General features: G+C 38.8%; 1 protein-coding gene across 2 annotated transcripts in view; it reads left to right on the top strand.

Moving 5' to 3' along the window:
- The window catches only part of adgrl1a (adhesion G protein-coupled receptor L1a), a 232828-nt gene that overhangs the window by 111096 nt on the left and 104401 nt on the right, over positions 1–17331 (top strand). For both annotated transcript variants that reach the window (XM_089128282.1, XM_089128281.1), the window contains exons 3-4: positions 3178–3391; positions 7933–8042. In XM_089128282.1, coding sequence (XP_088984408.1) covers positions 3178–3391; positions 7933–8042 — 324 coding nt within the window. The remainder of the gene's footprint in view (positions 1–3177; positions 3392–7932; positions 8043–17331) is intronic.

Here is a 17331-nt window from a genome sequence, read left to right on the forward strand (position 1 = left end):
TACGGCAAGATTGCACCACCCTTCCCAGCGCTGACTTGCTGTGGCGAGCCTGTCTGACGGCTACATGTGTGTATGATCTATGATGCAGTTACACATGTCCACGTACGTAAGTGCTCAGGGAGTATAAGACGTCGAGTGGGGAAACAGCTTAGCGTCTGGAATGAATGGTTGATATTTGCAGAAAACAGAGCACTCTTTGGGGGGTGGCTCAAAGCCAAGAGAACTTTACGTTTTTGTCCTGTGCGAAGAAAAGACAAGTTCATGTCCGAAGCTGAATGGATGTACTTGTTCCGTTTGTCCATATAACAGAGCCTGCAGATTACTGTTACTTACAAGAGCATGCATCGTCTACGCAGGCTTCCGAGTTGTCTGCTTTTTTCGTGAAAATGTCCCCACAATTTGATCGCACAGCCTTTGATGCTGCGAGAGCTGAAGGAATGAATTTCAAGAGTACTGAGTGCTTCATTGATCAGTTTTTTGTCCTGTCCATGGCACTCTGTGGGTCAGATCCACCCCCTCATCTTTCAGCACAATGGACAGCTCCACAGGTCCCTCCTCTCTATTTGTTAGCACCATGGAAAGCTCCGTTGCCTGTTTTTTTGTCCTTCCGTGAGTGGAGGCGGTCGGCGGCCATTTTACATGGCTGGATCTTCAAACTCTTTGAAAGCTCTTGTTCAGATAAAGTATGCCACTCTGGGCCACTCTCGGCCCCTCTCAGCCAGGCACAATGATTAACCCTACAGCACCTACAGCCCTCTTAACGTCTCTCTTTCGCTCTCTTAAATTGAGTGTAAATGGCAGATGCCATGTGTGGGAAGGAAGGGTCTGGGGTAGGGGTGGGCGATATGGAAAAAATATCATATCACGATTTTTTTAGGAAAATCACGATCACGATTTTTTATCACGATTCTTTTTCAAGTTGGTTTTAATATTTTTAATTGGTTTTAAGTGGCTGTTCATTACAGCCAAACTAATGTCCTTATGTTAAAAACAAAGCCTTAGGTAACAAAATAAAAAAGAAAGCCACACATTTAGGCCAGTGGCGAAGATAAAAATCTTTGTCATTATTTTCTTTGTTATTAAAAAAATAAGACAAGATAAACATTACACAAATTAATATTCATATTAAATAAATAGTGCTTTATTTTTTCAGATGCAGGTGTATTTAGCAGTTGCAATGAAGTAATTAAATGAACAAATATGAAATTAAAACACTACATAGACTTCACTGAATAAATTGATTCTTATTAAAGTTCTCTTTAAGTTCTCAGTCAGTGAGTGATTTTCTCCTTGTGTTTTTTTTTTTTTTTATTAACACTAAAGGGATAGTTCCCTCAAAAATGAAAATTGTCTTAATTTACTCTCTCAAGATGTTTTAAACCCGAATAAGTTTCTTTCTTCTGTTGAAAATAAAAGTTATTTTGAATAATGTGGGTAACCGAACAGTTGCTGGTCCCCTTATAGTTTTTTTTATAGGTTCTCTCCTGGAAGTTAATGGGGACCAGCAACTGTTTGGTTACCCACATTAAAAAAAAAAAAGTCTTTTGTGTTCATCACAAGAAAGAAATTAATACAGGTTTGGAACAACATTAGAGTGAGTAAATAATGACTTAATATTTTTTTTTTTTTTTTTTTTTGTGAACTATCCCTTTAAGGACAAGCGGCAGTAGGCTACTATTTATTCCTGTTGCTTTTAGACCAGCACGCGACGCGTTTAATATAGACGCATATTACACCAGATATTCTCTCAAATGTTTGCTTTCACTTTAGACATAGCCTGTTTATGTAAACATTGTGTGTATTTAACAGTATTAGCTTAATAAGACTCGAGAGATAACTTAGTCCAGTATTCAGGCGCTGTTTGACAGACTTCTAGTGCCTGTGAGCGTCGGGGGTTATGCGGTCAGGAAAGCGCACGTTAGAACAGCGGATCAGCGCGTGAATTAAATGTTTAACCGGCAAGGCTTATGCAAATAATGAACTTTTGTGAATTGCGGTGTCCCGTACCTATTCCTTAACGTGTGATCATGTGTAGGCTACGTCGCGTTGTACAGTTGAGAGACGGAGGCGCCAGAACTGAACTGATAGAATGCACTGTAACACGATACTACGATATTTCTTCAAAAGCAGATCGTGGAGACATTTTAATCGTCCACGATTAAAAATCGTCATATCGCACACCCCTAGTCTGGGGTCGCTTCTCTCCTCTTGGTTCTACTCAGGTGTTTGGTTATTGGCTCCCGAAGCAATTAGGAAACATGGGAGCTGCTTTTCTATTCTCAAGCCTTGCATTAGGGTGGCGCCGCGGATGGCACCCGGCGGAGAGCTGTGTGAAGGAGTGGGAGGATGTTAACAGAGTGTGTACGTAACTCTCACAGTTTGCTTGAGTGAGAGGGTAAATAGTTTGCTCCTTAGGACTACGAAGGCTGGGAATATAATCACGGCCTGTGAAAACCCTCGTCCATTCCTCTGGTTACTTCTCTTCCCATTTTGTGTTATCTGTTTTCTCTTTTTAGGTTTATTTTGTGTGTGTGTGTGGGTAATAAAGGTTTGCTGTAATGAACAGTTCCATATGCTGTAATGCCAAGAGTTATTACTAATTAACAGGTAACTTCATGACCTGCTAATTACACCAATAATCCATGCAAGTGTTTGGCTCATTTTAAAATCAAGTCGACCCTGTTTATTTTTTTTTAACCCGTTTCTGGTCTGTATCATGTTATTCATAATATCTGTAAAATAAAAATATTGCTCTGCCTCTAAAATAGAATTTCCACTTACTTTGTAAACCCATCCTTTCTGTCCACCTATGTTACATCCACTTTTCATGATTCGATCAATTGAAATGTATAGACCATTTCGCAAGATGTAAACAAAACTGGTCCAGATGCACTTCCTGTTTCAGTTTTTCAACACTACATAAAAGCTGGGATGAAATACAACCAACAGAACATTTAAAACTGAATCAAAAAGTTAAACAAATATCTTTAAGATTTTTTTCTTTACATGTGAAATAAAGAAAACAGCTACAAACTGAAACAGGAAGTGTTGTTTACATCTTGCAAAATGGTCATCATGTCCCACCCTAAAATTTCACTCTGAAATGTGCCAAATTACAGTGATAAGTGTCGACTTGAACAGTTCGTGCTAAATGTGCGTTCCTCTCTCTTCATGTAGCGTTAAGTCGCTCTGCGATGCCATTTGGTCTGATGCGGAGGGAGTTGGCATGCGAGGGTTACCCCATCGAGCTCCGCTGCCCCGGCAGTGATGTCATCATGATCGAGACAGCCAACTACGGTCGCACGGACGACAAGATCTGTGACGCCGACCCCTTTCAGATGGAGAATGTACAGTGTTACCTTCCAGACGCCTTCAAGATCATGTCACAAAGGTACGTTTATTTTTACAGTGACTACTTTTGCTGAAAAGCCGTAGTTCATTTTTAGAATTTACCTCTGAATAAATGACAGCTGACAAAGATCACATATCAGCTGATTATTATGTACAAAATGACAAAAACGTGGGGGAAAAAAGGTATAAATGTAATGTTTCAAAAGGTTTATGTTTCAAAAAACACTCTTCTTTTCAAATGTCTGTCCATGAAAGAAACCTGAAATACTGTTTTTTTTTCACATTTTCCACCAAAATAAAAATTAGGCAGCACAACTGTTTTCAACATCAATGTTTCTTGAGCATCATATCATCATATTAAAATGATTTCTGAAGGATCATGGTGACACTGAAGACCGGATGCTGAAAATTAAGCGTTGATCACAATATAAAATATATTATAAAATACTTTAAATTGTAATAATATTATTTCACAATATTGCTGTAAAAATCAAATAAATCCAGTCATGAACACAAGACACATTAAAAAAAAATCCTACCGGTCCCAGTCAGTAGTACTGTATGTTTTAATTATTATCATGATGCATATTTTTGGTCTCGTCTTCGTTATGGTATTTTTGTCGGAAACCTTGTTGACGAGATTAACATTGTATGGGAGAGAGAGGGTGGTATAAACGTTACAAATGATTCTGACTGTTCATGTCACTGCTTTGTTTGCATGCACTGTGTATTCCAGAGTGTATTGATATGGTTGAGTGGTTAAGTGACTGTTTAGCGTGTGTGTTTGAATAATGTGAGCATACCGGTGTGTGTGTGTGTGTGTGTGTGTCGCCTGCAGTTCCAGTCCCTGTCTGTGCTCAGCATTTGCTTCCTCGGAGACGAGATCAATGATTCCCTATTCTTGCTATCCATCAGCCTTGTAATGGAGAGAGAGAGAGAGAGAGAGAGAGGGAACAGAGGAGGCATGTGGGATGGATGAGTAGATTGAGAGAGGGATTGGACTGGGAATGATGCTGCACTAGTAGAGAGATGATGAGAGGGATTTGAAAAGAGAAGTGTCTCTGCATCTGTTTGAGGAAGAAATAAATCTTTACCGTGCTAGAACTGTGTTTGCATTTCATCCCGATAACAACCCTGCATTCACACATTGATCTGCTTTAGTTTGAGGCAATATAGTCCTAATATATAGGAATAGTCCGTGCCTCCTCCATACAGCTTCGACTGACACTGTCTGTCACATGATCACACCTATATTACCTCTATACTTAGAAATAGACATTTGAGCAAACCCCTAACCTTACGTGTTAACATGTGGCCTATGTCTCACCTTAAATCATGCATCTTGTTGAGGAGAGGTGTGAGATTACTTTTCACAAGCAATGACTTGTGAAAGAGACTTTGGACATACATACCTTGATATATTATCCTAGAATAAAGATTTGATTCTACAAAACTCTGCAAATTTGCGGTTATTAGATTTTTCTGAAGATGTAATATGTCTCTGACTTATTAATGTTGGGGAGGTGGGGCTGTAAGTACAGAGGCGTATTGCATTCACTTGAAGAAAAAAAAATCTACTCTGTTTTTCTGAATTAACGAGTTAATTTTTCATGAGAAAAAAAATTTGCTCTGTTTTTCTGAATTAATGAGTTAATTTTTCATGAGAAAAAAATTTTTTTGCTCTGTTTTTCTGAATTAATGAGTTAATGTTTCATGAGAAAAAAAATTTTTGCTCTGTTTTTCTGAATTAATTAGTTAATTTTTCATTAGAAAAAAAGTTTTTGCTCTGTTTTTCTGAATGAATGAGTTAGTTTTTCGTGAGAAAATTTTTTTTTGCTGTTTTTCTGAATTAATGAGTTAGTTTTTCTTGAGAAAAAAAGTTTTTGCTCTGTTTTTCTGAATTAATGAGTTAATTTTTCATGAGAAAATTTTATTTTTGCTGTTTTTCTGAATTAACTCATTAATTCAGAAAAACAGAGCAAAAAAAAAAATTCCATTACAAATTAACTCATTAATTCAGAAAAACAGACCAAAATTTTTTTCTCATGAAAAATGAACTCGTTAATTCAGAAGAACAGAGCAATTTTTTTTTTCTCATGAAACATTAACTCATTAATTCAGAAAAACAGAGCAAAAAAAAAAAATTTCTTATGAAAAATTAACTCGTTAATTCAGAAAAACAGAGCAAAACATTTTTTTCTCATGAAAAATTAACTCATTAATTCAGAAAAACAGAGTAGATTTTTTTCTTCAAGTGAATGCAATACGCCTCCGTATGTAAGAGATTTTTACTGTTTGATCGTAATAATTCTGTAAGAAAATGTTTAATGTATGTTTAATTTCTGTTAAAGCCAATTTACAGACTATTTTATCATTTCTTTTGCCAGCCTTAACTGCCAGTTATTTGACTGTTTTTTATGATTTATTTTTTTATTTTTTTATTTTTTTACAGCGTCACAAAAGAGAAACCTTAAATCCTTGGTCTCAAACCCTGCTGTTGTTACATTATATAAAACAGAGAAAAAAAGATTTATACTATATATATATATATATATATATATATATATATATATATATATATATATAGTATATATAGTATATATATTTATATTATAAAGTATAAATCTGTTTTCTCACAGATTTATTTGATATTTAGATTTCTTTTTTTACTAATGTATTAAAGTGAATGTTATGTTTATATATATAATTTTCTTTAGCAATGTTGTATTTTTTGTTTGTTCTTTTATTTGCTATCATTATTTGTGCACTACTGTTTTTAAGGTATGATATTTTAAAGTCTCTAATACTCACGAAGACTGCATTTGTTTGATAAATGAAAATGCAGTAAAAATGCTAATATTGTAAAAGATAATTTCAATTTAAAATGACTGTTTTCAATTATATATATATATATTAAAATTTTCAGCATCATTACTCCAGTCTTCAGTGTCACATGATGCTTTATTTTGCATTATATTGCATTACATCACAAAGTTTGAAGGCCACTGCTATAGACGAATTAAAATACAGTAGATTACCATTTAATGTAGGTGGTTTTATTTTCTCTCCAGCAAATGATTGAAAGCAGAAAATAAAAAGAAATCACTCACACACACTTACACACATTCTGATCATCACAAACAATGTAACACTCAGTGTAATTTCTCTCTAGCTGTATACACTGCCGTTCGAAAGTTTTACTGTTTTTAAAAGACGACTCTTATGCTCACCCAGGCTGCATTTATTTGATTAATTACAACAAAAAAAAAAAAACAGTTATATACTTAGATATTGTTTTCCATATATTTATTTGTCAGCATCATTAAAGGTGCCCTCTGGCATTTCAAATCAAATCATACAACATATTCCATACCAGATGGGGGCAGTTTACCTCCAGAAATACCTCCACGGCCACGCGCACTCTCATGTCTTCAAACAACACCGTGTATATGTCTATGAAACAACACGGGTGTTGCTCTGTCTCGCTCGTGCATATTAATCAAATCAATTGACACGATAGTAAAAGGTTGGAAGACCGCAGTTTCACGTGGAGCATTTGAAGATTTTTACAGATTAGAGACTAATGTACAACATCTCAATACTAAATTATAAAGGCCGTCTCATAGACAAGTCGGTGCATTTCGACGATATGGGAAAATTAAAGCCCAGGCTATTATTTCTAGTTTTATGATATTCATTTTGTTCATATTACATTTTTATCATTAGTTTGAATTAATTTGACAGACAGCATTCCCTGATGTGGACCAAGCTAGCGTCTTTCAGAGCTGCCAACTCTCACAACACTTTTCACACACTCTCACGCCACACATCAATTTTGTCATGCACAGAAAAGGACACGGAGACCGATGTCAGCTCTCAGATTCTGTTCATTTTATTACGCAATTCAAACAATAAATACAGTATTGGCGCTTTACACGACAGATCCCTAGCGCACGTGAACCGATCATCTCTACTAGCTAATGGTAAAAGAACACAAACACTGTTGAAAGATACAGTATGTTACAACTTACCAAAATGTATTCCTCATGCATAATATCGACCAATCATTTTTTGAACTCTTCCCTGAACTGAAATGTAGTAGCGGGCTGTATTTTCCATACGACTGACGTCAGGTTCAAGTACACACAAGCCGCCGGCTTACTCGTCTATTGCAGTTTGGCTGGTGGTAATGTTGCCTGCCCGCATACCGCCTCCCATGGCCGAAACTGGTATTACGACACCTGCCGGGCCGGGGCTAGTAATTTAGCATGCTAATTTAGGTTAATATCTCGGCAGCACTATAACTTGTCATTTTTTTAATGACATCATCAACCTTATTTCTTCTCATTCTTTTGATGCGTGTAGCTCATTTTTGGGATATTTTAACCTCAATTTTTACAGATGGCACCTTTAAAGAGTGATCAGAAGAGACTTTCAAACTTGTGAACAGCAGTGTACTGTATATAAACAAACTTTTAACAAGTCAAAAGAGTTGAATAATTTGTGTTTGTTTATGTGTATAGTGTTGACTGAAGGAATGATTTTTCTCGTTCTCTCTCTCTCTCTCTCTGGTGTTCTCAGGTGTAATAATCGGACTCAGTGTGTGGTGGTGGCTGGGTCTGATGTTTTTCCTGACCCCTGTCCAGGAACCTACAAGTACCTGGAGATCCAGTATGAATGTGTGCCATACAGTGAGTAACCATGCAGACACTCCATCCCAACAGCCCCACCCCCTCGCCTCTCCTGTCCCGCCCCTTCACCTCCCCAACCCCACCCCACCTAAACCCCGCCCCCTCAACCAGCTACTGCCATCCACACACACACACACACACACTCACCCACTCACTCATGCTCAGTCACGCACACACACACTCACGAGTGCGTTCTCTCCTTCACGCACACACACATCCTCTCCGTTCTCTCTCTCTTTCTTACACTCGCACGCACACACTCTCTCTCTCTCTCACTTTAAACCGCTTTTTTTTTTCCATCGGCAGTGCGACGTTCCAGAGGCTGAGGGAGATTTTCACATTGGGGAGGCGCTTCGTACACAAACCAACACACAAACCGGGGCAGATGAGCATTCGATATCCCCAGCGCTGTGCAGAGTCAGCCTTTATGGCGTTCATAAGCACACAAACACAGCCTCACACACCGTAACAGAATGACCCAGAGGGTGCTTTATCTGGCATTAAACACCTTTACCTCCCCTCTGACAGACAATCAAAAAAAAAAAATGTGTTGCCGCGGCGAGGCTGCGAGAGAGAGGTGTGTGTGCGTCGCACAATGGGAATGTTAACACAAACCTCAAATTTATTTCAGACAGCACGACCCAAAGTCGCACTCATGCTAATATTCCCATGGCAACGTTCGGCTCTCTGTGGCGCTGCCTCACTCGCGAATGAGAGGCAGGTGTGAAATTTCGAGCGAGCGAACGCCGACTCGAACGTGTTTCCGGAGCCGGACTCGTGTGAAAATCTCTCGTCAGACGATACCCCCCTCCTCCCCCTCATGAGCGCTGACTTTACGTGTGCAGGTGGGCCAGACGGGGCCGTGATTCAGCGGAGGGTGGGTCTGTGGGGCTTTAGGTGTGTCGTTTGGTTTTCGGGGGGGGGAGGTTAATGGGTTTTACTGTGAGCGGGAAGGGGGTTATTAACTCTAATCTATAATCCCGGGGTCAGTTTCTCTGCTCTTCCCACAGGAAATAAAGAGGATGGACTACAACCCGGCAGTTCACTCTGCTCACTAATCCTCCTTTCTCTTTTTTTCTCTCTTTCAGCGTTCTGCTTTCTTCATGTGCTCCTCTCATTCGTAATCACTCTTCTGACATTTTTATTTTCTCGTCCAGTCCTTTGTTTCACTCGCTTATTATTTATTATTTTATTTTTGCTTTTATTCTTCGTTTCTCTTTGGATTCACCTGCTGCCTTCTCTTTTTTGCCTCGTACACACACACGCTTTTTAGCCTTCATCTCTTTGTTTTTTCTTTGACATGCTTTTATTCGATCTCCACCATCTTTTTCTGTCTCTTTCTCTTTCTTTTGCAGGTTTCGGGAAGCGCCCAGAAGAGTTGAGCATTTATCTTTTAAAGCTCTCAAACTCTTTCTCTTTTTCTCTCTCTCATACACAAACACACTTGTACAGAATGATTGGGACTCTTCAGTCCACACTCTTTGACCACCTTTGCCCAGCGTCCGTAATCCTCAATCCGCTTCTACACAAACACATCAAAACACAGAGTGCAAATACTCCTCCTCTCTTTCCTCTTTCGGGTGCTTAGCAAGACTCAGGTTTTCCTTTGAGGTGGTGGCTAGTCTCTCCCTCTCTCTCAAAAACTCATGTCTTTCTTTTGTATTTCATGTTTTAACAGTAGTAACACTTTGTTTTAAGGTGACATAGTTACATGCACTTGCTATAGTAATGACAGTAAATTATGCATAATCTCTGACAATCTCGATCTCTCTCAAAATAGTTCTACATCACTAACCCTAAACCAAAATCCTTAAGCATGAAAGAAATTGGACAAAAAATAAATATGTATTTCCTAATTTGGTCTGTTTCAGGCCAACATTACTATTGAGTGCCGAAAAACTTAAATTTGTGGATTTGGCCATACTGTGAGCAGCATTTAGCTCACAAAAAAGGTTTTTTTTTTTTTTTTCTCAGAATTGCGTGGTATAAACTCACAATTGCAAGTTATAAAGTCAGAATTGCATGATATACAGTCGCAATTACGTTTTATAAATTCAAAATGTGGTGGAAACAAGCTTCTATATGCTTCTGATTGCTTTAAGAGGGAAATGCTGTCCATATATGCTGACCTAGGATCAGTTTTCTCTGAAATTCTTTGTGTTTTGAGCGTTGAGTGGATTCTGATTCTACTCATGCGCTTCACTGAATATAACGAAAAGTGAGACCACTTTTTAATGTTAATGTTAGCGCTCCAAATCCTGCATTTTGTAAATGTTTTTAAAGGAGACACATATCCTGATGGTGTTGGTTCTCCACCACGTATGATCAGAAAATTATTATTTTATGTTTTGGTGTTGTTTTAATATAGAAATTGGTCTATTTCAGTTCTGAAACGATTGAGAATTAACATGCAGTTTAGGATTAGCGATATGGCTCTGTTCTGGGCAAGAACTCCCTGCGCATCCATGAAGCCGAGCATGGATAAGAGCGGCTTAGGGTAAACAGAACAGAACCAACATGAATATAAGGTTTTTGATAAAAACATTCCAGGATTTTTTTCTCCATATAATGCACTTCAGTGGGAACCAAACTGTTCAAGGTCCAAAAGACAGTTTCAGTGCAAACTGCAAACTGTTCAAAGGGCTTTAAACGATTCCAGACGATGAATAAGGGTCTTATCAAGTGAAACGATCGCTCATTTAAAAAATAAATAACAAAGTTTAAGTTTTATGAGCTCAAAATGGCCGCCTTGCTCTGTTCTGTGATGCGCGTTCGTGACTCTCCTGTTCAAACTCGTTCATCAAAATGAACGAATCTTTTGTCGAGTCATTTGGCTCATTCATCGAACAGGAGAGTCACACAGAACAGAGCAAGACGAGCCTTTGAGCTTATAAAACTTAAACTTTGTTATGTATTTATTAAATGAGCGATCGTTTCGCTTGATAAGACCCTTATTCATCGTCTGGAATCGTTTAAAGCCCTTTGAAGCTGCACTGAAACTCTCGTTTGAACATTGAACCGTTTGGTTCCCACTGAAGTGCTGCTTTATATGGAGAAAAATCCTAGAATGTTTTCATCAAAAACCTTAATTTTCGACTGAAGAAAGAAAAACATGGACATCTTGGTGAGTAAATTATCAGCAAAAGTTTTTTTTTGTTGTTTTTTTTTTTTTAACAGTGAACCACTCCTTTAATGTCTAACATAATTAGAGAATTTTAGTCTGATTCAGAGGGACTCAGAATGCCAAATCCTGACTGGCGAGAGAATGAGCTGGGGATGGAGGAGGGTAATTGGCTCATGAGAAACTGATAATGCTGAAGGAGCTTATATTTATAGACGTCGTATTCCTATAAGAAGACGTGGAGCTGATGCGAGCTTGACTAACTTGACCTGCCAGAACTGACACTACGCTTAATTTATATTAGGCTAAATATGGGATGATATTTTTTTGGTAAATGTCTGTTTTGTAGATTTTTTTTTTTTAATTAAATGCCCATGTTCTGACGATGCCCTGGTTTTATCTTTATAGCAGGTTAGATTCTTTCCAATAGTTATTTCATTGTCTCTGATGTGATGGAGTAAGTGTGGAAGGCAGGCTAGTCGGCGCGTTAGCATAACATATGGCGAGCCACAGTTGAGTCACTAGCACGGCTCACCACTCTGCTCACTGCTTCATTTAGCCTGTCACAGTTATTTTCCTCTTCTTTTTTTTTTTTTTTTTGTTGCTTCCTCCTTAGTTGTCATCTCTAGGAAACAGCGCCGTACGCAGAGGTGAGAGGATGTGTGATTAACTAGCTGCTGACTTGCATTTTATCTCCTATTTAGGAAAAAAAAAACTTTGTTTATGGTGTTTGAGGAATGGAAAGGTGAGGGAAATTGGGACCTGATTCCACCATGATGAAAAGTTCTCGCTGTCTGAAGTGACAAAGAACAGCCAATTATTGGAATCCTCCGCCAGCCTCGTCTCCCCCGAGAGACCGTGGGCAACGAAAGGGACGCTCCGCTCCTCTCCGGGCTCCACATGTTGTTGGCTAGCGTGATGGAATAAATAGAAACGCGCCTCAATTATATCCAGACTTCACGCCCCTCGAACGCCGAACCAATTCGGCCATTTTTAATTACCGGGGGATGGTGGCTTCGCGCGGGCCTCTGTGGAGATTTGTCGAGATTAATTGAATTTACCGCGGCTAATTGCTCTGATAATGCCCCATCTTTCACGGCTGCTGGAGAACACGTTCCGCGCCGTTATTGGCATGTTTATCACTGACACATGTCCATTTGTTTGTTTATTTAATATGTAAGGAAGAAGGGCTACTGCGTTTAAGGACGTAGCTTGGCTTGCGGCGCATCTGACAGACTCCTGTTTGTGTTCGAGTGACGTAACTCCCCTGATAACAGACACCCGAGACAGAACGCCGACAGATTCAGCCAAACTGTCTTACACGCACACACATACACTTAAGGGCAGAGTCGGTACGCCCGCCAACACACACACAAATGCTCACACATAACCGCGACTGTACCCAGCATGTCAAAGTTGGCTTCTGAGTGCCAGCTGGAGTCAAACTTCCTGGCCCTCATATCCACAGAGCTCAACGTCTCAGAGGAAATGACAAACGGCCAGCGCCCCATAAAGACAAACAACAGCGCCTGACTCAGTCAGCGGAGACTCGCTCCAACTCCACACAGCCTGAGGCCATGTCGGCCAAGAAGCATTAATGCATCGACAACCTCTGTAATACGTCCTCATTCGCTCCTGCGGCAGAAATCTGTTTAGGCGAGTCGGTTGGCATCTTTTCCTCTGTGTCCGGTGTCGTTCTGCATTATACAAGACCGCACGCACTTGATACTCGCGCTAGCTTATCTGATAAACTTAGCCAGGTCAAGAAAAGGCAATTAGATGCATTTAAAGGTCTTCACAATAGGCAGCACACGCTCAGCTTATCACTCTGTCCAGTTCATCGATCGCTACTTCAGGAGTAACGGCGTTGTCACGTCATACCAGAACCACCGTGATTACGAGATGACAATTACTCTCTGCTGTTCACGTCCTGGCAAACAGACATGAATCATTAGGGCCCGAGCACTAACAGTGCGAGGACCCTATTGAAACTGTCAGGATTATTTATTTATTTATTTATTTTTATTTTTTTCTGCAAAGTAAGTGCCATTTTCGGGGCCGCAACATGCTCAAAAACTCACCAAATTTTGCACGCATGTCAGGACTGGTGAAAAATTTCGTATTTTGTGGGTTTCGCAGATGGGCGGGGCAAAATGGCACGCTAGCGCCACCTAGAAAATTGGAAAAAATTAGCCCCTCGTCCACGTTCAACCTACATGCACGAAATTTGGTGGGGACGTGTATCATATCAAGACGCACAAAAAAGCCTCAAGAACCCATACCCTAAACTCGACAGGAGGTCCGCCATTTTGAATTTGGCGGCCATTTTTGGACGATTTACAGACTCCGTACTTTAACGATCTCCTCCTAGGGATTTAGTCGGATCGACTTAAAATTTCTGCTGTGCCTTCTAAAGGCATTGACGATGTAAAGTTGTGCTATCTGCGCGTTTTCGTCGATGGGCGTGTCCGTGGCGTCGAAGATTCGCCATGAAACAGGAAGTTGTAGTAACTTGGCTGTAAATGCCCAGATCTGCACGAAATTTTACACATTTGACAAGAGTCACGCCCTGAACAAATCTACATGCCGACATTCACCCACAGTCATAGCGCCACCTGCTGGCAACAGGAAGTGACCTTTAACGAAGCAGCCCCCGCCGCTTGTTTGACCGACATGTACGAAATTTCTGTGGTACATCTACCATGACCAGACGCACAAAAAAGCCTCAAGAACCCATACCCTAAACTCGACAGGAAGTCCGCCATTTTGAATTCGGCGACCGATTTGGGACGATTTACACACTCCGTACTTTAACGAACTCCTCCTAGGGATTTAGTCGGATCAACTTCAAATTTCTGCTGTACCTTCTAAAGGCATTGACGATGTAAAGTTGTGCTATCTGCGCGTTTTCGTCGATGGGCGTGTCCGTGGCGTCGATGATTCGCCATGAAACAGGAAGTTGTAGTAACTTGGCTGTAAATGCCCAGATCTACACGAAATTTTACACATTTGACAAGAGTCCCGCCCTGAACAAATCTACATGCCGACATTCACCCACATTCATAGCGCCACCTAGTGGCAAGAGGAAGTGACATTTAACGAAGCAGCCCCCGTTGCATGTTTGACCGACATGTACGAAATTTCTGTGGTACATCTACCATGTCCAGACGCACAGAAAAGTCTCTTGGAGCGATGCCCTAAACTCAACAGGAAGTCAGCCATTTCTAATTTTACCGCCATTTTTGGATGATTTACTCATTACGTACTTTAACTAACTCCTCCTAGGGCTTTTGTCGGATCGCCTTCAAATTTCTGCTGTGCCTTCTAAAGGCATTGACGATGAAAAGTTGTGCTATCTGCGCGTTTTCGTCGATGGGCGTGTCCGTGGCGTCGATGATTCGCCATGAAACAGGAAGTTGTAGTAACTTGGCTGTAAATGCCCAGATCTGCACGAAATTTAACACATTTGACAAGAGTCCCGCCCTGATCAAATCTACATGCCGACATTCACCCACAGTCATAGCGCCACCTGCTGGCAACAGGAAGTGGCCTTTAACGAAGCAGTGTGGCAAATGCACAGCCGCACTGGCTGAGCTGCAGAAAATGAAACGCGGCCGCCTCAGACCCCGACGTGCTACAGGTGCGAGGGCCCGCCCATCGCTGCTTGCAGCTTTAATTTCTTTTGGCATTGCTCCTCATGCCAAAAATGTCCAGTGTATTTATTTTTAGAACTCATTGTTATTATTACTTTTATTATAGTTGAATTATATTAATTAACCCACATTTTGTTGAAAGGACTAGCCTACACAAACATGGCATTATGTATTTGTATGACTAAGTTTATAAATATATTGAACAATTATAGCCTGTAATGTAATCATTTTATATGATGCCAGTGTTATTTGATTCTGTTTGATTTTAAATTTAGTATACGGGGTTCTATGAATATGCAAATGAGCCCCGCCTCCACTCACTCCCATAAGCTCAGAAATCCACTCGTTGACGATCACATGTTGAACACCTGATTGGTTAAAAGGTAGTTTGTGACGTCAGAAACACCAGCGATTTTGTTTTTTAAGACTGTGTTTGGTTCACTGCAGTTTTAAAGAGAAAATACTCAGCAATGGTGTTCACTCATGAATTTGTACATGGTTTGTCTTAAAGCATATTAAAACGCCACATAGACATATAAAAAACATAAAAAACTCGATGTCCACCACAGGGGGACATATTTCAACACTATTAATACACACACATGCATGTATATATTTAAGAAAATGGGTAACACTTTAAAATAATGGTCAGTAGTTAACAAGTAGCTATGCAGGAAGTAATAGGTAGTACTGCATTAACACCGAAGTTAATACTATTAACTAATATGGAAGCAATATTAACTAATCATTAAGTAATAGGTAATTTAGTACAAAGGTAGCTCCTTGGTAGGTATTTGATTGTTACTAAAGAAATATATCCTATAAGAACTACTTGTGAACTAAGAAATAATAACCAATTAATTACTAATCACAAAAGTAACATGTCTAAAAAGTGAACAATTGTGGGGGTTTTATACTCTTAACTAACTACAAGCATTACCTTGTGTAAACATTGTGGGATGACAAGGTAACGCTTGTAGTTAGTTAGGAGTTAACATGTTTTTCACTTTAAAATAATGGGCCACATCACTAGTAGTTCCTGCGGGATGACAAGGTAACGCTTAAGTAGTTATTGAGGAGTTAACATGTTTTTCACAAATGATACAAGTAATTTAATTTTATATTTGACACATACTGTACAGGTTCTGTGAGGCACTAATATTCTAACAAACACTGTAATCTGGAAGATGTGTTTTTGGGCTTATCGTAACATAAATGCAGCCAATTTCTTCATTAAAGATGCTAATTGTTTTTGACAAGTGCACATCAATGTTTATATTCATGTCATAAGAGAAGTCCTCCTCAGGCAGCTACTGTAACATAAAGTTATAGGTCTTTGGAGTCTGAGATATATGTGACTGACATTCAATAGAGCTCATAATAGTGAACTAATCCAATCATGAGAGTGTCAGCAACACTTACTAATTATTTAAGATTTATTTTTAAAAACTGTCTTTATTAGGATTATTTTATGTTTAAGTTTTAAATAAACAGAGAACATGCGTCCATCCTGGCAAGAGTAGTGGTCACAATCTCAACCTAGCTAATGTATTTGGGGGGATGTATAAACTTCATAAACTGGTTTCCACAAAGAACCCATTTGAGGCACATGCTTCTGAAATGTTATGACCATGTTAAGAGTAAAACCCCCACAATTGTTCACTTTTTAGACATGTTACTTTTGTGATTAGTAATTAATCGGTTATTATTTCTTAGTTCACAAGTAGTTCTCAATGAGGATATATTTCTTAAGTAACAATCAAATACCTACCAAGGAACTACCTTTGTACTAAATTACCTATTACTTAATGATTAGTTAATATGACTTCCATATTAGTTAATACTAGTATTAACTTTGGTGTTAATGCAGTACTACCTATTACTTCCTGCATAGCTACTTGTTAACTACTGACCATTATTTTAAAGTGTTACCAGAAAAATGTGTTATTCATACATAAAATATTTATATTTATATAATTTAGATTATGTATTTATATATATATATATATATATATATCTAAGTGCAAATAATTCTTAAATATATACATGCATGCATAGGTATTTATATATACAAAATAATTATATACAGCACACACAAATATATTATGTAAACACAGACTTTTATTTTGGATGCGATTAATCGCAATTAATTTTTGCACAGCCCTAATATATATATATATATATATATATATATATATATATATATATATTAAATGCTTTATGCATGTCATTTGATTTTTCTATGTACTGTAATAGCATACATTCATTACAACCATGGCTGAAGTATCCAGATACTTTACTGCACATAATGTTATACACATAGCCAGCAGCATGCCATGCCGCTATATGATTGCATTCCTTCTCCAGAACCTAAGAAAAGAAAATGCAGTTGTTTATATTCAGTGCACATCCTGACTGCATTTGCTTGTTTTACTTTGGCCTCATAAATCCTTAGAAGCTTAGACGTCGGAACAGGGGGCCGGCCGTAGCAAACTTTTAGGTAGCAAAATATTTT

This window comes from Pimephales promelas, chromosome 3 (genome assembly GCF_988280905.1).
Source record: "Pimephales promelas chromosome 3, fPimPro1.hap1.1, whole genome shotgun sequence".
Taxonomy (NCBI): Eukaryota; Metazoa; Chordata; class Actinopteri; order Cypriniformes; family Leuciscidae; genus Pimephales; species Pimephales promelas.